Here is a 19,507-nt window from a genome sequence, read left to right as displayed (position 1 = left end):
AAAAAAAAAAGAAGAAGAAGAAGAAGAACAGCATTCAGGTCCTCATTCACAAAGGAAACTGGTTAAGAAAGTCACAGCACGCCCTAGAAAAAGATTGTGATTGGCCAAAATCCTCTTCACAAGTACTGCATATATTTAATAGTAATCATGGTGAAAGTTGACATAGTTTTTGCAAGAAATCATGTGAGTGGTAGGAAGCATCATAGCACTATGTAGTGCTGTACATCTTAGCCTGCATCACCCAGATACCATGCTTATTTGGCATTTTGTTTTCTAAAAGGATGTTTAAGACAAATACAAATCAGTGAAGAATGGAGTTTACTTTCTCTGTGACCCATAGTCTGTGCAGCCTATAGTCTATTCACGTTAGAAGAACTGAGAGTTCAGTTCCAAAGAACTTCCTTTGAGTGTTGAATGTATTCGAATGTTTGCTACATCATGAGTAATCAAGTGAATGAAGTAATAATAGTAGTAGCACTACCTCATACTCATGCAACACTTACCAGGAGCCAGACTGTTCTAAGCATTCACATATATAAACTAGTTTCTCAAACAACACTGTGAGGTAGATACTACTGGATTTCATAGATTATAAGATGTACATTTTAACAGCTCTCAGGGCTATGTCTTATGATATGGCACCGTACAGTTATAATTGCCAGCATTTTTTCTTGGAGTCTATAAAATAAGATTGAAAACAGTGATGTCTTAAATTTGACTTTATTTTAAAAAGCGACATCCAAATTTATAAATGAAGAAGCTGAAATGCAGGGAGGTTAAGTGGCTTGCCCCAGGTCGTGCAGTCAGGAATAGCATAGAGTTAAAATCCAGGAGGTCTGCCTTTGTATTCTCGTGGTATCTAATGTACAAGTTCATTGTGTGCTTTGGAGTTGGATTTCTCAGACCTGGTTCTACTTAAGTGTGACTCTGAGCAAGTTAACGTAATTTCTTTGTGTATCAGATTCCTCATCTGTAGGACAAGAATAATAATGATACTAACTTCATAGGTTTAGGTAAGGATTAAATGAGAAAATATGTAAAGTCCTGAAAGCGGTATTTGGCACATTGTGAACACTGAGTAAAATGTTAGTGGTAGTAGTGTGGTGGTGGTATTTAGGAAACATTGTCTAAGAAGCACAGAATAGAATAATCTGAAAATAAGGGAAGAAGGTTTTTCCCAATTTCTCAAGCATCACTATAGAATGCCTGCAGCCAGGTGCAGTGGCTCACTGCAGTAATCTCAGCACTTTGGGAGGGCGAGGCAGACAGATCACTTGAGCTCAGGCGTTCAAGACCAGTCTGGACAACACGGTGAAACCCCGTCTCTATGGAAAAAAGAAAAAAAAAATTAGCTGGGTATGGTGGTGCATGCCTGTGGTATAGTTGTGCTACTTGGGAAGTTGAGGTGGGAGAATTGCTTGATTCCGGGAGGTTGAGGCTGCAGCGAGCCATGATCATGCCACTGCACTCCAGCCTGGGTGTCAGGGAAAAACAAAAAAAAAAGACCTGCAAAACCAAGTGTACTTTGCTGATTTGCCATTCTAATATCCCTTTAATTTTCTCATTTTCTCTTATTGTAAAATATAGTCATCCCTCAGTATGGGGTGGGGGGGATTGGTTCCAGGACCCCTTGTGGATACCAGCATCCATGGATGTTCAAGTCTCTTCTATAAAATGGTGTGGTATTTGCAGATAGCCTATGCACATCCTCCCATGTACGTTAAGTCATCTCTAGATTATTTTTAATAGCTAATACAGTGTAATTGGTAGGTAAATAGTTGTTATTCTGCATTTTAAATTTTGTTTTACTTTTTGTTGTGGCATTTTTTTGGTTTTTGATTTTTTTTTTTTTTTGAGACAGGGTCTTACTCTGTCATCCAGGCTAGAGTACAGTGATGTAATCGTGGCTCACTGCAGCCTTGAATTCCTGGGCTCAAGTGATCTTCCTGAGTGGCTAGGACTACAGGTGCACACTACTACACCCGGCCAATTTTTTTTTTCTATTCTTTATAGATATGGGGTCTCACTATGTTGCCTGGGCTGGTATTGAACTCCTAGCCTCAAGCAATCCTCCTGCCTCAGCTTCCCAAAGTGCTGGGTTTACAGGTATGAGCCACTGCACCTGGCTGTTTTGGGGGTTTTGAAAGATATTTTTTATTTGCAGTTAGTTGAGTCTGTGGATACAGAGGGCTGACTGTACTTATGTTCCTATAGCTTCAACAGCTCTTAATAATTTCAAAGGAGAGACATTTTTAAGGTAGCAAATTAGTGAACCTAAATCTTACAGATTTCCTTTTGTTTGTTGATTTTATAAGAAAACATTTCTTCCAGTAGATTAATGAGATAACATTTTTTTAATATTTACACTGTTCCATGCAGTTATAAGTACTTCACATTTAACCCTCATAGCAACTTTATAAGGAATGTATCATTGTTAACTCCATTTTATAGATGAGGAAACTGAGGTAAGAAGTACTTTGCTCAGACTTACATGACTAGGAAGAGCAGAACCATGGTACTTTAAAGTTGATGACACTTTCACAATGGATAACTTACCTCTCAATGCAAAATTTATGCTCGAGGTCTGACTTCCGGTAATTTCTGGCACATTTGGGTTTTAAAAAACAGTTGGCAGGACCCTTGATATGATGCAATAAGAATAGCACTCTCTTGTTATCTTCCTCCCAAGAACCAATAACCCTGGTTTAATCATGAGAAAAACATCTGACAAATCCCAGTTGAGAGACATTCAACAAACTGCCTGCCAGCAGTCCTCAAAACTATCAAGGTCATCAAAAACAAGGAAAGTCTGAGAACTACCATGGCCAACTCGAGGCTAAAGAGACATGACGAAACTCAATGTCATGTGGCAACCTGGATGGGATCCTGGAACAGAAAAAGGATATCAGGCAAAAAGCAAGCACATTTGAATAAAGTTTGGACCTTAGTTGCTAATACTGTATCAATATTGGTTCATTAATTGTGATTCGTGTACCATAGTAGTAGAAGATGTTAACAATAGGGAAAACTAGATACGGGGTAAACAAGAACTTTCTGTACTATCCTTATAATGTTATTATTTCTTTTTCATTTTCTCTTATCCAGGGAGCAGATTTTAAGAGTAAAAGAAGATGAGAATGTTCCCTTTCTACTGGTTGGTAACAAATCAGATTTAGAAGATAAAAGGCAGGTTTCTGTAGAAGAGGCAAAAAACAGAGCTGAGCAGTGGAATGTTAACTACGTGGAAACATCTGCTAAAACACGAGCTAATGTTGACAAGGTAACACGTGACTCTCTTTACTACTGCATCATGTTAAAATAGGTTGGTTTGCTTTAACTTGGCTCTCTTTTGTCTGGAGAGTCTATGAAACTTTCAAATAGAGATGTAAAGTATGTTGATTTTTATCATCCCTGAATGCTCAGATACATGTTAGGAATTTTAGTTCACCTTCTCCTTAGCTTCCCAAGAGACGTTAAAACACAAGACACTGCAGCTAAATGTACCTTTTTTTTTTTTTTTTTTTAGCACTGATGGCATTCTTGACCTTTTTCCCCCCTTATCCTATTGAGTCTTTGAATAATTTAGAAGGAATTGTGTGAGTCCCAAGATTCCAGCACTGAGCGTTCTTACCTCTGACCTGACGCCTACCCAACCCCACTTAAGTTCTTAAAAATAAGGATACCACCCAAGATGAAGAAGCCCCCAGATAAGATCGTTTTAAAATCTCTCCTGCCACTCTCCACTCCCCACCCTCAACTTTTGTTTTCTCCTGAAAGAGAAAGAAAGAAAAGGAAACCCTCTGCCCTCCTTTCTTGTCTTCTCACTTTGTTCAGAGTGGCCCTTCCTGAAGACCAGATGTGGAACACCCGCAAGTACATTTCATCCCACTACCCTAGACCAGGTCCAGTATCTAGAAAGACTGTCCACTGGGCTGAGGTAGCACAGGATCTTAAAGGCCTCCAAGTGTGGTCTCTCTTTATCCTGCAAGTATCTAGGCTCTACAGTAGTGCCACTCAAGCTCTAATAGGCAAAAGAACTGCCAGTAAATCTTGATAAACACACATTCTTGTGTCTTATCCCCAGAGATTTGGATTCATTTGGTCTGGAATGGGGCCTGAGAATTTACACTTGTAGCAAGTGCTGCGTGTGCCTGTAGATTTATAACCCTGATCCAGAAAGTACTAGGTTAAAAAAAAAGTTCAAGATTTGCTCTGTCATTTTGCTGTAGGTCTTAAGACAGTGTCATTGCTGTCTTAAACTTACTAACTTTTTAGCACATTGTCAGATTCCTTTAGGTCTAACATATCTGTACAAAGTGAGTACTACAGATTTTTATTCAGGATACTAGTTTTTTCTAAGGTTGGGGCTAGAGCAAGTGTGTGTGTGTGTGTGTGTGTGTGTGTGTGTGTGTTTTGCTTAAATAACAAAGTTATTTCCCACAGTTCTGGAGGCTGGTAAGTCTAAGATCAAGGTCTTAGACAATATGATTCTGGAGAGGGCTTTCTTCCTGATTTGCAAGATTTCCTTATACCTTCCTGCTGTATCCTCACATGACAGAGAGAGAGAGATAGCTCTCCTCATTCTTAGAAGGATACTAATTCCATCATGAAAACCCTACCCTAGTGACAGAATTACCACCCAAAGGCCCCATCTCTTATTGTCATCACATAAGGAATTAGGGTTTCAGTATATGAATTTTGGGGTGACACAAGCATTCAGTCCATAGCATGCCCTTTCATAGTTTCCTGGAAACCACGGTTTCTGAACACAGTAAGTAGGGCTTGGGTATTTCAGTTAGCTTCCGTTTGGAAATGGGAACAAGAATACCTGCTTCATAGGATTATTGTAAAGATGAAATGAAATCACATATGTAAAATGCCCCAACCTGTGCCTGACCTATAGTAAGTCATTAGAAAATTATAGATTTGAAGAGACAATATGTAGGGCAAATGTTTTTAAAGTGCTAATGAAAATATATTTTAAAATTGAGGGTGTTTGAGGTTTTAAAAGGCAACATTGAACATTCTCATAGCATATATATACTTTCCTAATTGATGTCTCGAGTAGGTTGTAGAACACACTATAAAAACTACTTAAACCTAAGGGGAGTGGGGAAGACATGCAGACACTGGCAGTTCAAGATAGAAAGCTGTATTGTAACAGTCCTTGTGATCATCTGTTGGCATCAGAGGCCTGGGAAGTATGGTGTCTGCATTAGCACAGCTCTTACGGACAGTGAGAGAAAGACCAAAAACCTAGGAAAAATGGCCCAAAAACAGCAACAGGCATGTCGTAGAAAGGAAACACAAATGGCCTTTGAACTGGAAGAGAGGTTCGGTCTCTTATAAAAAGGGAAGTACAACTTAAAAATATAGTGGAATGTCCTTTTTTTACCCGTCACTTTGGGAGAAAAAAAGCGAAGAGGTTGAGACTAGAATATACTGTCGGCAAGAGTATAGAAAAATAGGAACCTCTCATTTTGATGGAAGGACAGTTTTGTGATATCCATCAGAATTATGACCCAACAATTTAAGTGCTAAAAATGTATTATACAGAACAAATTATGCACTCACGTATACATGTATGTTCAGTAGTAGTCAGTGAAGCATTAGTTTTAGAAGCAAAAGACTGGAAATATCCAAGTGTTCAATAATGGACTGGTTTAAATAATGGAGTATTGCCCAACCATTGAAAAGAAATGAAGATAGAACTAAATGTGCTGATATCAAATGATCTTCAATTGTAAAGTAAGTGAAACAAAGTACAGAGTGGGGTCTGTAGCTTGCTGCCATGTGTTTTAAACACACATACATACACATTATCTATGTACACATCATAAGGATATGTAAGACTCTGGTACCTGTGGTTGTCTCCAGAGAATTAAGTCACAGTTTATGCACTTTTCACTGTAAATACCCTTGTGAACTTTTTGCCATATTCATGGACACTTGGCCCTCAACACCGATTTCAGCTGCGCAGATTTTTTTTCACACATGCAGGCTGCCCTCCATGTCATTGGGCTCTGCGTCTACAACTAGATACAGACAGAATACAGCAGGATGTGAAACCTGCATATGCGGAGGGTTGGCTTTTTGTATCCATGGGTTCCGCAGGGCCAGCTGCGGGACTTGAGTAGGTACAGATTTTGGTATCCGCAGGCATCCTGGAACCAATCCCCCACAGATACTGAGGTACGACTGTATCACTTTTTCAAAAAAATAAAAGTATAAGACTGTTTTAGTTACTATGGCTGTATAACAAAGTACACCCCAAAACCTTTCTGGGTAAAACAGTCTTTTATTCTGCTTATACATTCTGTGGCCAAGAATTTGAACAGGGCACAGTGGAAATGGCTTGGCTCTGCTCTACAGTGTCTGCTGCCTCAGCTGAAAGCTTCAAGTCTAGGCACTGGAAATACCTAAAGTTAGGTTCTGAAGGCTTGTTCGCACATGTCTGGCTCAGCCAGATAATGCTGGCTGTTATCCAAGGATGCCTCAGTTCCTCTCCAGGTGGGCTTCTCCATGTGGCCTTTTCCACATGTGCTAGTTTAGGCTTCCTCACAGCACAGTGGGCAGAGTCTCCAAGGGCAAGTGTCACAAGAGAAGAAGAACCAGGCAAAAACCATACAGCCTTTTATGACATGGTCTCTGAAGTTACGCAGCATTATTTCTACCTCATTCTACAGGTTGGAGGTAGTCACAAAGTCTCACCTAGGTTGAGAAGGAAGGGCAGTAGACTTCACCTCTTGATGAAGAGTGGCAGGATTCTGAAAAAGCACATAGGAAGCATTGCTGTGGCCAGTTTCAGATACTACAGTCTGCAGTCAGTGGTCACCTGTCCAAAACAGAATTACATTAAACGAGGCTGCTTGTAAAGCGAGGTGGAAATCCATACTGAAGAATGTAATTTCGTGTACTGCTACATCCTGCGGAGTGGCTACCAGATAAAGTACCTCAGTGGCTACGTAAAAGTCATTTGCAGCAACTATTCAATTTCCGGGATTAGGTTATACTTGTCTTCGTGGTGGTTCTCCTGAGAAAATAATCTAATAATCAGAAAAGCTAATATTTGTTTGTACTTATAAGAGCCAGGCACTGTGATAAGTACCAACCATTTAATCCTTAATTATGTGAGGCATAAATACTCTTCCGATGCTCACTTTTTAGATGAGGAAGCTGAGGTATGGGAAGATTACATAACTGGCTCAAGGTCACGGGGTTTGTGGTGGCATCTGCAGCCTCTGGGTCTGGCCAACTCTAGTTATATCATGCTCACATTCTTTCCTCACTGTTTTACTCAGAAAAATGGTTGGGGCCAGGTGCGGTGGCTCACACCTATAATCCCTGCACTCTGGTAGGCTGAGGCAGGCAGAATCCTTGAGCCCAGGAGTTCGAGACCAGCCTGGGCAACATGGCAAAACCCTATCTCTACAAAAAATACAAAAATTAGCCAGGTGTGGTGGCGAATGTCTCTGTAGTCCCAGTTACTTGGGAGACTGAGACAGGAGGATTGCTTGACCCTGGGAGGCGGAGGCTACAGTGAGCTGAGATCACACCACTACCCTCCAGCCTGGGTAATGGAGCTAGACCCTATCTCAAAAACAAAACAAAACAGTGATTGGAATAGCTAGTGTATCTCCCATTTCTTATGTCATCCACTACTAGAAGCCTGATCACAAATTTTCAGGAATAGGAAGTGTTACTCCCTTTTATTAAATTGTGACGTGTCGTGCTTTGTCGCAGAACAAATGCTAGCTCTCCGTAAGATCATTGGCTCATGCCTTATCCTCATCTGGATGCCAAATAGACCATTAGGTGGAAGTTTCAAAGATGCAGATTTAAAATCTACTTATGAAAAAGTATCATAGCCACCAGAGATGGGGCATGGCATATCTCAGGAGGCCATGCTTGTCACAGAGGAATCACCCCAAGGCTCGAGGAACATCTGGGCAAACCTGCTTGTGTACTCATTGGATTCATTCAATGACCTTGTTAGTATCCTAGCTAAATGCTCTGGTTCTTAATTCATGACTCCAGGGTTGCTCTTGATTTTAAGGAACATTCTGGCAGAACAGAAAGAAGTTGAGCAAATATTAACAGATGTCCAAAGGGGGAGTGTGATTTATTATGTCAAGAGAATCAGTTTTATGTTGAGGGAAGAATGTTGGTAGAAATACACTGTATTTTTTGGAAAAGATATTTGGGTTTTTTCATTGTACAAGTAATACATGGATACATGCTTATTATATAAAGAAAAATTCATAATACAGAAACATAAGGAGGAAAAATGAGTCACTTTTCTCCCATATTTCATTCCCTTCCCCTGCCTTTCAGTAGCCAGTGCTAACACGGGTGTGTCTTTCCAGACGTTAAAAGCAGGCATACACATCTCTAAGGGAAAGTTTGCATTTGCTTGTTTTTCCCCTGTATTAATAGGATTTGTGCATATTTATACACACACATATTTTATATCTGTATATATAGTGCATATTTCTGTGGTGTGCTTTTAAAATTTTATGACAAATCTTATAACTCTTCCATGTCACCGCATATAGATGTATCCACATTCCTTTCAAAACCACAAAGTATTCCATGGTTAGACTTTTCCATAATACAGCTGTTTTTCTATTAATGACATTTGTTTGTTACAGCACTGTTCACAATAGCCAAGATACGGAACTAACCCAAGTGCCAACAACAGATGAATGGATAAAGAAAATATGATATATACACACTATAGAATACTATTCAACCATTGAAAAGGATGAAATCCTGTCATTCAAGGCAATATGGATAGAACTGGAGAAAATTAAGTGAAATAAGCCAGGAACAGGCAGTTAAACACTGCATGTTCTCATTCATATGTAAAAGCTTAGAAAAGTTGATCTCACAGAAGTAAAAAATAGAACAGAATACTAGAGGCGGGAATGGGAGGGATAGGTAGAGATTTGTTAAATTATACAGAATTACAGCTAGATATGAGGAATGAGCTCTGGTGTACTACACTACTGTAGATGACTATACTTAACAATAATATATAGTTTCAAATAACCTGAAAGGAGGATAATGAATGTTCCCAACACAAATAATAAATGATTGAGATGATGGCTGTGCTAATTACCCTGGTCTTATCACTGTACATTATATGTATCAAAACATCACGGTATACTCTGTGAATATGTGTCAGTTAAACAGACAAAATTCAATTGAAAATAAAATCAGAAATTAAACCTTCATCCAGTTTCCTTTTCATAGTGATTTATCTGCATTAGAAAGCAATACTGGGAGTATTCCAATGATTACATTTAGTTAGAATTGAGACCTCCTGTCCTAGCTAGTTAACCAGAGACTTGAAAAAGAGGTCTTCTGAAATTCCTAGTCTCTGGGGAAATAGAGTCACAACCAGTCGGGGCAGGAATTCATGGGTTTTATGTCATCATTGTGTTTCATTCTGTTGCGTACTCTGTGTGTGTGTGTGTTTTATGCTCAGTTTTTCCCTTTAACCATTTATGCTCCTTCATGTTGGTCGTATGTCCATTTGACTCAGTCCATTCATCTCTGGTAGTTTCCTTGCTTTCTGACTTAAATTTTATGCTTCTTGCTGCAGATCAGAAATCAGCCATTCATCTGAGGAACTCAGGTTCTGTTTAGGAGGAATGGTTTCTAGCAGCCACAGCATAGTTACTTAATTTGCTTGCTGGTATTGTGTTGTCATTTTTTAGTGAATAGTGCTAGGAAATAGGTATTATTAAAAGAAAAAAAATGTGATCATGTTGTTATTTCCAATTCAAATTTAACATTATAAATGTTTACATCTTTGATTTTGTATTTATATCTTTTCTCTTACACTGAAAATCTTGGTTCCTAAATTATATTAACATAGTTCCTCCCTTGCATTAGTCTTCAGTGTATATAAAATAGTTCCAAAAGAGCAACATTGCTGTCACAAACAAACTACAAAATGAAGTTTGGCTGGGTGTGGTGGCTCACGTCTGTAATCCCAGCACATTCAGAGGCTGAGGCAGGCAGGTCACCTGAGGTCAGGAGTTTGAGACCAGCCTGGCCAACATGGCAAAACCCTGTCTCTACCAAAAATACGAAAATTAGCCGGGCATGGTGGCACACATCTGTAATCCCAACTACTCGGGAGGCTGAGGCAGAAGAATCTCTTGAACCCAGGGGGCGGAGATTGCAGTGAGCTGAGATTGCGTCATCGCACTCCAACCTGGGCAACAGAGAGTCTCTCAAAAAAAAAAAGTTTAAGATTTGTCTTTGTATTGTTTTGTTGGAATTTTGTTTCTATTTTTATCCCTAGCATCTATTCTAAAATAGGTACTTTCTATGCTATGTCTTGTAGACCTTTGAAATAATTCCTCTGTCACCATCTTGGAATATAGTCAGTCTTACTTGTTTGTGTTTTTTGTTTGTTTGTTTGTTTGTTTGTTTGTTTTTTGAAACGGAATCTCACTCTGTTGCCCAGGCTGGAGTTTAGTGGCATGATCTCAGCTCACTGCAACCTTCACCTCCTGAATTCAAGTGATCTGCCTCAGCCTCTCTAGTAGCTGGGATTACAGGCATATGCTACCATACCTGGCTAATTTTTTGTATTTTTAGAAGAGATGAGGTTTCTGTATGTTGGCCAGGCTGGTGTTGAACTCCTGACCTCAGGTGATCTACCCACCTCAGCCTCCCAGAGTGCCGGATTTTAGGCGTGAGCCACCATGCCCGGCTAGTCTTACTTGTTTAAATTTGATTTTCAATTTTTAGGATTTGCTATTTTATTTTTTTATTTGTTTTTTTGAGACTAAGTCTTGCTCTGTCACCCAGGCAGGAATGCAGTGGCACGATCTTGGCTCAGTGCAACCTCCACCTCCCGGGTTCAAGCAATTCTTGTGCCTCAGCCTCCCGAGTAGCTGGGATTACAGGTGCCCTCCACCACACCCAGCTAATTTTTGTATTTTTAGTAGAGATAGTGTTTTGCCATGTTGGCCAGGGTATTCTAGAACTCCTGACCTCAGGTGATCTGCCCACCTCGGCCTCCTAGAGTGCTGAGATTACAGGCGTGAGTCACTGCCCCAGCCTAATTTTATTTTTGAGTATGTAAACCACCTGTGTCTCTAAAGTAGAAATTCTATAACAAGATATACTCAGAGATGCCTCACTCTTCCTTGTACCCTCCTCCCTTCTTCTTGAAAATAAAATTGATTATTAGGGTTTGGTTTATTATTTCATTGTTCTTTGTCCAAGGGCAAACAAATACAGGTGTACTCCTACCCTACACACATGCACACAGGTAGTGCTCTATCTGCTATTCTGTATGTTGCTTTTTTCAGAGATGTGTTAGGAAAGGCCACATCAGTCATGACATACGCACACTTTACTCACAGCACTCGTTATCGCTTTCATATTTCTTGCTTATCTTTAGTCTTACTGGGTTTTGTAATTCTATAAGTAAAAACTTATTTTTTAAATCCAGAATTCAAAAGTGATCATAAAAGTTATTCCTCCTTTTATCATATACTCTCAGCTGTTTATGTGGAGTGTGAGTGTGCAGCCTTCCAGACCCTTCTGTGTTACAGAACAGAGGAATTTCTTATTGAAATTTAACTTTGAATTGTTATACTCATAATTTTTTTAGTTACTATGCTAATATCTCATTATTTACCAGTTCCTAGACATCAGACAAAAACTGATAAATTCGCACATAAAGAGTAACAGACAAAGTTGTTTCATAGTGCCTGGTATCAAGATGATAAAGCATACACCCATCTCTTCAGCTTCATTTCTAAAAATGGAGCTTTTTCTCCATTTTTAGAAATGAAGCTGAGGAAACTAAGTTATGAAATACCAAATTATTAAATATAAAGTTAAGCATATATTGTTAAATATAAATTAATAAAATACATTTATTGATTATTAAACTACTTCAGTATAATCCATTGAGTTTTATCTTTGGGGCTATCGTCACCTTGTAGCACTTGATAGATTTTCGTCTCAAAAACTGGAACAGAAAGATCAGGTTTTATTACATATGAACATTTTTACCATAAAGTGTAATTCAGAAAACTTCCTAGTTTCCTCCTTTTTTCAAGATACTGGGAGAATCAGGCTTTAGTTGTGTGCTTTCCGCTCTCTACTCCAAACAAGAGCTCTTAAATATTTATACTTCTGTTATCCCCAAAGTTTACTGCTGTGATTTGGAGAAGTACTAAGTTCATATATCTGTTTGCTTTATTGATCCTATTTTTTTTCTTTCTAGGTATTTTTTGATTTAATGAGAGAAATTCGAGCGAGAAAGATGGAAGACAGCAAAGAAAAGAATGGAAAAAAGAAGAGGAAAAGTTTAGCCAAGAGAATCAGAGAAAGATGCTGCATTTTATAATCAAAGCCCAAACTCCTTTCTTATCTTGACCATACTAATAAATATAATTTATAAGCATTGCCATTGAAGGCTTAATTGACTGAAATTACTTTAACATTTTGGAAATTGTTGTATATCACTAAAAGCATGAATTGGAACTGCAATGAAAGTCAAATTTACTTAAAAAAGAAATTAATGTGGCTTCACCAAGAAGCAAAGTTCAACTTATTTCATAATTGCCTACATTTATCATGGTCCTGAATGTAGCGTGTGAGCTTGTGTTTCTCGGCAGTCTTTCTTGAAATATTAAATAAAGAGGTGAGATGGGGGTGGGGAGTGGGAGGAAAGGCGACTTCCTCTGGTGTTTATTATAAAGCTTAAATTTTATATCATTTTAAAATGTCTTGGTCTTCTGCCTTGAAAAATGACAATTGTGAACATGATAGTTAAACTGTACCACTTTTTTTTAACCATTATTATGCAAAATTTAGAAGAAAAGTTATTGGCATGGTTGTTGCATATAGTTAAACTGAGAGTAATTCATCTGTGAATCTGCTTTAGTTACCTGGTGAGTAACTTAGAAAAGTGGTGTAAACTTGTACATGGAATTTTTTGAATATGCCTTAATTTAGAAACTGAAAAATACCCGGTTATATCATTCTGGGTGTGTTACTGACACCAGGGGTCCACTGCCCCGTGTGTACTGGTGAGAAAATATATGCCTAGCATGGAGTACAGCTTTTGTATAGAAAATTCTTGAGAAGTAACTGTCTGCTAGGAGTCTGTCCAAATTTAAAATGTGTGCCATACTCTGGTTCTTGAAAATAAGATTCCAGAGCTCTTTGATCGCTTTTAATAAACTGCAAGGTCATTTTAAGTGAAGGGCCAGCCTATACTTGTAAGATAATTTTCAACTGCGAGGATTCAGCACGTTATGTTTGAATGAACCCTCCTCTTCTTGAAGATGCTGGTCCCTGGAAATCACTTTCTGCCAGTGGTGAGCATGTAAGTGTTAAGTTTTTAATCTGGGAGCAGTGGCTGGAAGAAAATGTCAGTAGTGCTAATGCATTTTGCACTAGAACACTTCGGGAAAATATTCATGCTTGCCATCTGTTCATTTCTAAATTTATACTCATGAAGTTACAATTTGATACAGGAATTATTAGTAGTAATTCTTGTCTGTTCGTGTGTAATGAAGAACACTAGCTACATTTTCAGAAGTTAACATCAAGCCGTCAAACCTGGGTATAGTGCAGAAAACGTGTGGCACACACTGACCACACATTAGGCTGTGTCACCATTGTGTGGTGCTCCTGCTGGAAGAATTCTGGCACACTACTTGGGGACATAATTTCAGTCGGAAATACGCCACTGTCAGATTTTTTTCCCCCCTCTTTGCAGTGGGGCTAGGACAGTTGATTCAACAAAGTATTTTTTTCTTTTTTCTCAGTCCTAATTTCAACAGGTCAAAGATGTGTTCAGGCATTCCAGGTAACAGGTGTGTACGTAAAGTTAGGAACTCACTCTTTAGATATTACATCCAGCTTCTCATGTTAAATATTTGTCCTTATAAAGGGTTTGAGATGTACATCTTTCATTTCGTATTTCTCATAGGCTGTGCCATGTGCGGAATTCAAGTTACCAATGTAACACTGGCCAGCGGGCCCAGCAATCTCCATGTGTACTCATTGCAGTCTTATTTAACCAGGGGTCCTAACCACTAACATTGTGACTTTTCTTTGAGACCTTTCCTCTCCTGGGTACTGAGGTGCTATGAAGCCAACTGACAAAGATGCATCACGTGTCTTAGGCTGATGCCACTACCCGATTTGTTTATTTGCAATTTGAGCCATTTAAAGACCAATAAACTTCCTTTTTTAAAATGTTTGTGGTGGTACTTGATGTTTACAATATAACATGTAATATTCAAATGTATCAACGCGGGTGTTTTTACCAAACAACTACATCTTTTGAGCTCTCAGTTCGGAGACTTCTTTTGTGTAATGCCAGATTTCCTAAATAATAGTGTCAGCATTGCTAAGATTTAATCAAGGCTCAGAAATGGAGGGACTCGTGTACAACTGCATGGAAGATGTTCTATGCGGCCATGAAATGACAAATGTGTACATTACTTTTAGAATGCTCCAAACTCTAGAATGAATAGGTGACAGTTTTATATTCATTTTCTGATCAGAATGACCCCCAGAGACAATTCACAAATTGTGGGAGGAATGACACCCTGTACCATTTCACCAAGCTTTGGGCCAACGTTTGATGTCTGGAGGGAAGCGTGGCTTATTAACTATCGAATAGCCTGCAAGTTAGAAACAATCTGGCCCAATATTGAGCACAACCTTTCAAAATCCAGTTCATTTTAATTGCATAACTTTCATAAGCAGTGCTAGAATGAGCACGTTTAAGTTATAATTGGCATAATTTTAAATCTCATTGTGTGTACACATTCTTAACTCCAATATGGAGTATGATGTTAAATACTGTGCTCTGGTTGGGCAACGTGGCTCACACCTGTAATTCCAGCGCTTTGAGAGGCCAAGGCAGGAGGATTGCTTGAGCCCAGGAGTTTGAGACCAGCCTGGACAACATAGCCCCGTTTACAAAAAAAATTTAAAAATTAGCCAGACATGGTCTTGCTCACCTGAATGAGTTAGAAAGTCATGTCTCAAAATTTTGTGAGAACGTAAAAATTTGGCAACTTTGTATTACTACCTTAAGCTATCAAAGCATTTACTAAAATTTCTGTAGAGGTTTCAGAGTAATCCAGTGTTAGAAGTCTCCTTTAGGCGAAGTCTGTAATCTCAGCACTTTGGGAGGCTGTAGTGGGCAGATTGCTTGAGCCCAAGAGTTGAAGACTAGCCTGGGCAACATGGTGAGACCTCATCTCTACAAAAAAATCAAAAAATTAGCCAGGCATACTAACATGCGCCTGTAATCCCAGCTATGAGGGAGGCTGAGGCGGGAGGATCGATTGAGCCCAGGATTTTGAGGCAACAGTGAGCTATGATCAAGTCACTTCAATCCAGCCATCGGGAACAAAGTGAGACCACAACTGTATTTAAAAAACAAAAACCAAAAAAAAAAAAACCTCCTTTGGTGTCGGAAGTCAAGAATGGCAGGTCAGTAGAGGTCTTTGTGCCTTTAGTATTCAATAGATTTTGATGAACTGCCTGCTCTGGGTTCGGCTGGGAATATGCAGGTGAAGGACAAACAGGCATAAGGGACAATTGCAGAGATTCATACTGAAGAAAGTACCCCATGTATAAGGAGAGGAAGTGAAGTTTCAAAAAGATTAGAGTTTGTCTCATTCTCCTTATGCTGAACTAGGCCCCCTATTTCTTAATGATCGTCAATCCATATAATATTAGCAAACAGTACACCTGACATGCAAGATACTGTATTTTTGTATATCTAAATTTAATACTTAACCCAAAGAGGTAGATAGTGCCATTAACCCTTATTTTGCAGATGTTGGAACTGAGGCATAGAGAATTTGAATAACTCGCCCAAGGCCACAGAACTGGTCATTATTAACTGAGATTGGAAGCAAAGTAGTCTGGCTCTGAGTCCATGCTCTTATTAGTCACTGCACAGTGGAGAAGCAACAGAATGGAGCTCAGATTACAGTTAGTTATTGCCTATACGAAAGTAGGAAACACCCGAGATTTCCCCAGGGCTGCAGCCTGTTGAATGACTGAAAGCTTGCAGATGTTGCTGTGTGAATGGGAAAGAGGCTTCTTGTGCTTGCAGCCTGGTTGCTAAGAGGATCAAGAGCCAAGAGGCAAAACCTTGTGCAGAGCTCAGCTGTGGAGCCAGGCCTGACTCTGCTTTTTCCATAATATCAGTAAAAAGGCAGCATTCCTTTGGCAGCCCAGAGCTTTCCTCCCATATTTTTTTAACTGCAAAATTGTTTTAGTCCTCTACTCTAGCAGTTCTGCATGTAGCTACTGTAGACAATGCCTGTGGATGCATGGCAAATGGGGAGGAAGTGAGATTTGGTCATCTATTCTCGATCAGGACCCAGACACCATTGATGGGGATGGGGAGAGGGTGGAGGAACAGTTAACATCTGTTTAAGAGAGAATATGAGACACGTGAAATTTTGCAAGGCTAATCTGATAGAAAAACTGTCAGATATCTGATAAAAGGTTGCTCGCATCAAAAGCCCCAAGGAAAATAAGCAGAAAAGCATTTAGGTGCTTGCAAGCAGATAGTACCTAGAAAATATTCCTAAAGACAGTTTTTGTGCTTGTTGAATTGGAAGCAGGTATGAGAGCTAACTTCTGAGCCTCTGCTGACAGGTAACTCGTCTCTGAAGGATGTGAAGTGGATTTCAGGTTACAGCCCTGAGAGCTGCATCATCACATGCCAGCTATTTTATTTGTTTATGGACTGGTCTTTGTAAAGAATGCCAGATTGGGCTGGGCATGGTGGCTCCCACCTGTAATCCCAGCACTTTGGGAGGCCAAAGCAGGTGGATCACCGAAAGTCAGGAGTTTGAGACCAGCCTAGCCAACATGGTGAAACCCTGTCTTTACTAAAATTACAAAAATCAGTCGGGCGCGGTGGTGCACACCTGTAATCCCAGCTACTTGGGAGCCTGAGGCAAGAGAATTGCTTGAACCTGGGAGGTGGAGGTTGGCTGTGGGCAGAGATTGCGCCACTTCACTCCAGCCTGGGTGATAGAGCGAGACTCCATTTCAAAAACAACAACTACAAAAAAGAATGTCAAATTCAACGGATTCAATGGGTAGCTATTTAGATGGTTTTCCTAGAATCCTAGAAGTTGGCCTAAAAGGCGCCTTAAAAGCCGTTCCCTCAGTTTACAGATCAGAAGAAAGATACTTTGCACAAGATCACAGGAGTAACATAAGAACCAAAATTAGAATGCAGAGCTTCAATTAAAAAAGGAAAAAGAAAAAGAAAGGCGTGGTGGCTTATGCCTATGGAGGGTGAGATATGAGGATCGCTCGAGCCCAGGAGTTCCAGACTAGCCTGGGCAACAAAGTGAGACCCCATCGAAAAAAAAGCATCTGTCATCTTTGTCTTTTTTTTTTTTTTTTTTTTAGAGACAGGGTCTCACTCTGTTGCCCAGGCTGGAGTGCAGTAGCATGATCATAGCTCACTGCAGCCTCGACCTCCTGAACTCTAGTGATCCTCCTACTTCAGCCTCCTGAGTAGCTAAGACTAGAGGCGTAAGCCACCACATCCATCCGAGTCATCAGTCTTCTAATTCCATGCTCTTCCCACTTACCTTTCCAAGTTCTGGGTGGGGGCTGAGGGTGCTTATATGGAGACAGCACAATAGTCTGAGGGTTCCCAGAGCATGATGAACTGAAATTCAAATTTGGCCTCCATCCCTTCTCATTTGCCTTGAGGAACTTCCTTGAACCCTGGGTTCTTCGCTGTAAAACTCCTAGTCAGTGCCTAAATCCTGGGGTTATTGTGAGGATTTTACAAAGAGTAAGATATTTTTAGTACAGGGTATACATATTTTAAATGCAGAGAAAAGTTCTCCCTGTGGCTGGCCCCTGTTCTCTGTAAAAAGCAGTTTCTGTGTGACATTCTGCTTGGCACCAATTAAACCATTGACAATACCCCTCAAGTCCATGCTTTATGTTGGAAAGAAGAAACTGGGAGACTCCAGTTTAAGGAACCAGAGATTCAGGTTGCCACACCTTTGTATTCACTGAGTCTTAGCACTGAAAATACCCTCAGATGGCAAGTCATGGAAACAAGGAAGTGAAGTCTGCGGAGACCAGGAGGCCTGTGCAAGGTCATAGCTAGAAAGACTTAATCCTGCACTGCTGGCCGAGTTTTTCGTGTTCTTTCTACCCCAGTCTAGTATCTTTCATCAATATCTGGAGTTCCTGCCAAGGAGATGGGGGTATGGCGCATAAGGACACTAGAAGGAAGGACAGGTCAGAGATACCTGACTAGTTACAGAGAAGGCTCCTCTCTCAGCCTCACTGAAGGCCTGGAGCACTGGGGTAGAGGCAAACTCGAGAGACCATTAATGTGGAGATGAATATTCTCTTTGGCCGCTGATACGAAAGTTCTGACTTAGAGGAGGCCTTCAGTACACTTTTACTCATTGACTGAGAGACTGGAGAGATTGAATCATTCAACATTTTGACCCTTGATTTATAGAGAGCACATGGTTAAGCACTGATGAAGAATTTCATTCTCAAAGAATTTTTTAGAGCAACCCGAGATACCAGCTCCAAGAGTTTGTGGGGTTTGACTTTCAGGCCCCATTACATTGGATGTGAGCGAGGCTGCATTTTGGGAATTACGAAGTGGTTCACTGATTCAAACCACTAAACTAAAGCGGCCTGCCTTCACCTTGATTCTCTATTTTGGGGGTCAGCTGGCATCACCAAAGGCAAATCTTCTTGAAAGGGCCAATAGCATAAGTGGAGCATGGAGGTGAAGGGGCACAGACACCTGCATATACATCACATCTTGTGTCTCTCTTATCCTGCCCCCAGCACACCACACTCCCACAGTCCCAGAAAGAAAATACAGTATTTCTCAGGAAAGTGATAGTAAATGAGAATGATAATACATGATGAAATCAGCAAAACACATTGTGAAGCCTATGTCACGGTTGTATTTATTCTGAGACACATTAACATCAAGAGCTTGTATTAACACAGGATTTTTAAACAATAGAAAAAGGAAAACAGGAAAATGCTGAGCAGCAGCTGTAGCCTCTGGTGAAAAGGCTGGCCAGTAGCATATCTAAGTAATCCCCCTGTCCCACTGCATATCTGCCAAAGAGAGAAGGAAGCATTCAATTCCAGGAAATCAGCAACTGCTTTGTGAGTTTGCTCCACTGCTGGGAGGAGGCTTCAAATGAAGCACTGTCCTTATGTCAAAGGTCAATATCCATTTCCAAGAGAGAAGTCACAAACCTTCTGACAAGTTATCATGACAAATGAGCCTTAAAAGGACAGCTAGCGATTGTCAGGGTATGCAGGGCTCAGCAGGTGATATATTTTGGATATTTGTCCCCTCTCAAATCTCATGTTGAATTGAAATCCCCAATGCTGGAGGTGGGCCCTTGTGGGAGGTGTTTGGGTCATGGCAGGAGGTGGATCACTCATGGCTTGGTGCTGTCTTCATGAT

At 40.1% G+C, this 19,507-nt stretch overlaps 1 protein-coding gene across 2 annotated transcripts in view; it reads left to right on the top strand.

The window, feature by feature from the left end:
* Positions 1–14,248, top strand: part of RALA (v-ral simian leukemia viral oncogene homolog A (ras related)) — an 85,896-nt gene extending 71,648 nt beyond the window's left edge. For both annotated transcript variants that reach the window (XM_011972680.1, XM_011972685.1), the window contains 2 exons: positions 3,106–3,280; positions 12,260–14,248. In XM_011972680.1, coding sequence (XP_011828070.1) covers positions 3,106–3,280; positions 12,260–12,382 — 298 coding nt within the window. In that variant the 3' untranslated portion in view covers positions 12,383–14,248. The remainder of the gene's footprint in view (positions 1–3,105; positions 3,281–12,259) is intronic.
* Positions 14,249–19,507: the final 5,259 nt, after the last annotated feature.

This window comes from Mandrillus leucophaeus, unplaced genomic scaffold, assembly GCF_000951045.1.
Source record: "Mandrillus leucophaeus isolate KB7577 unplaced genomic scaffold, Mleu.le_1.0 Scaffold100, whole genome shotgun sequence".
Lineage (NCBI taxonomy): Eukaryota > Metazoa > Chordata > Mammalia > Primates > Cercopithecidae > Mandrillus > Mandrillus leucophaeus.
This window is presented reverse-complemented; position numbering and strand designations above follow the sequence as displayed.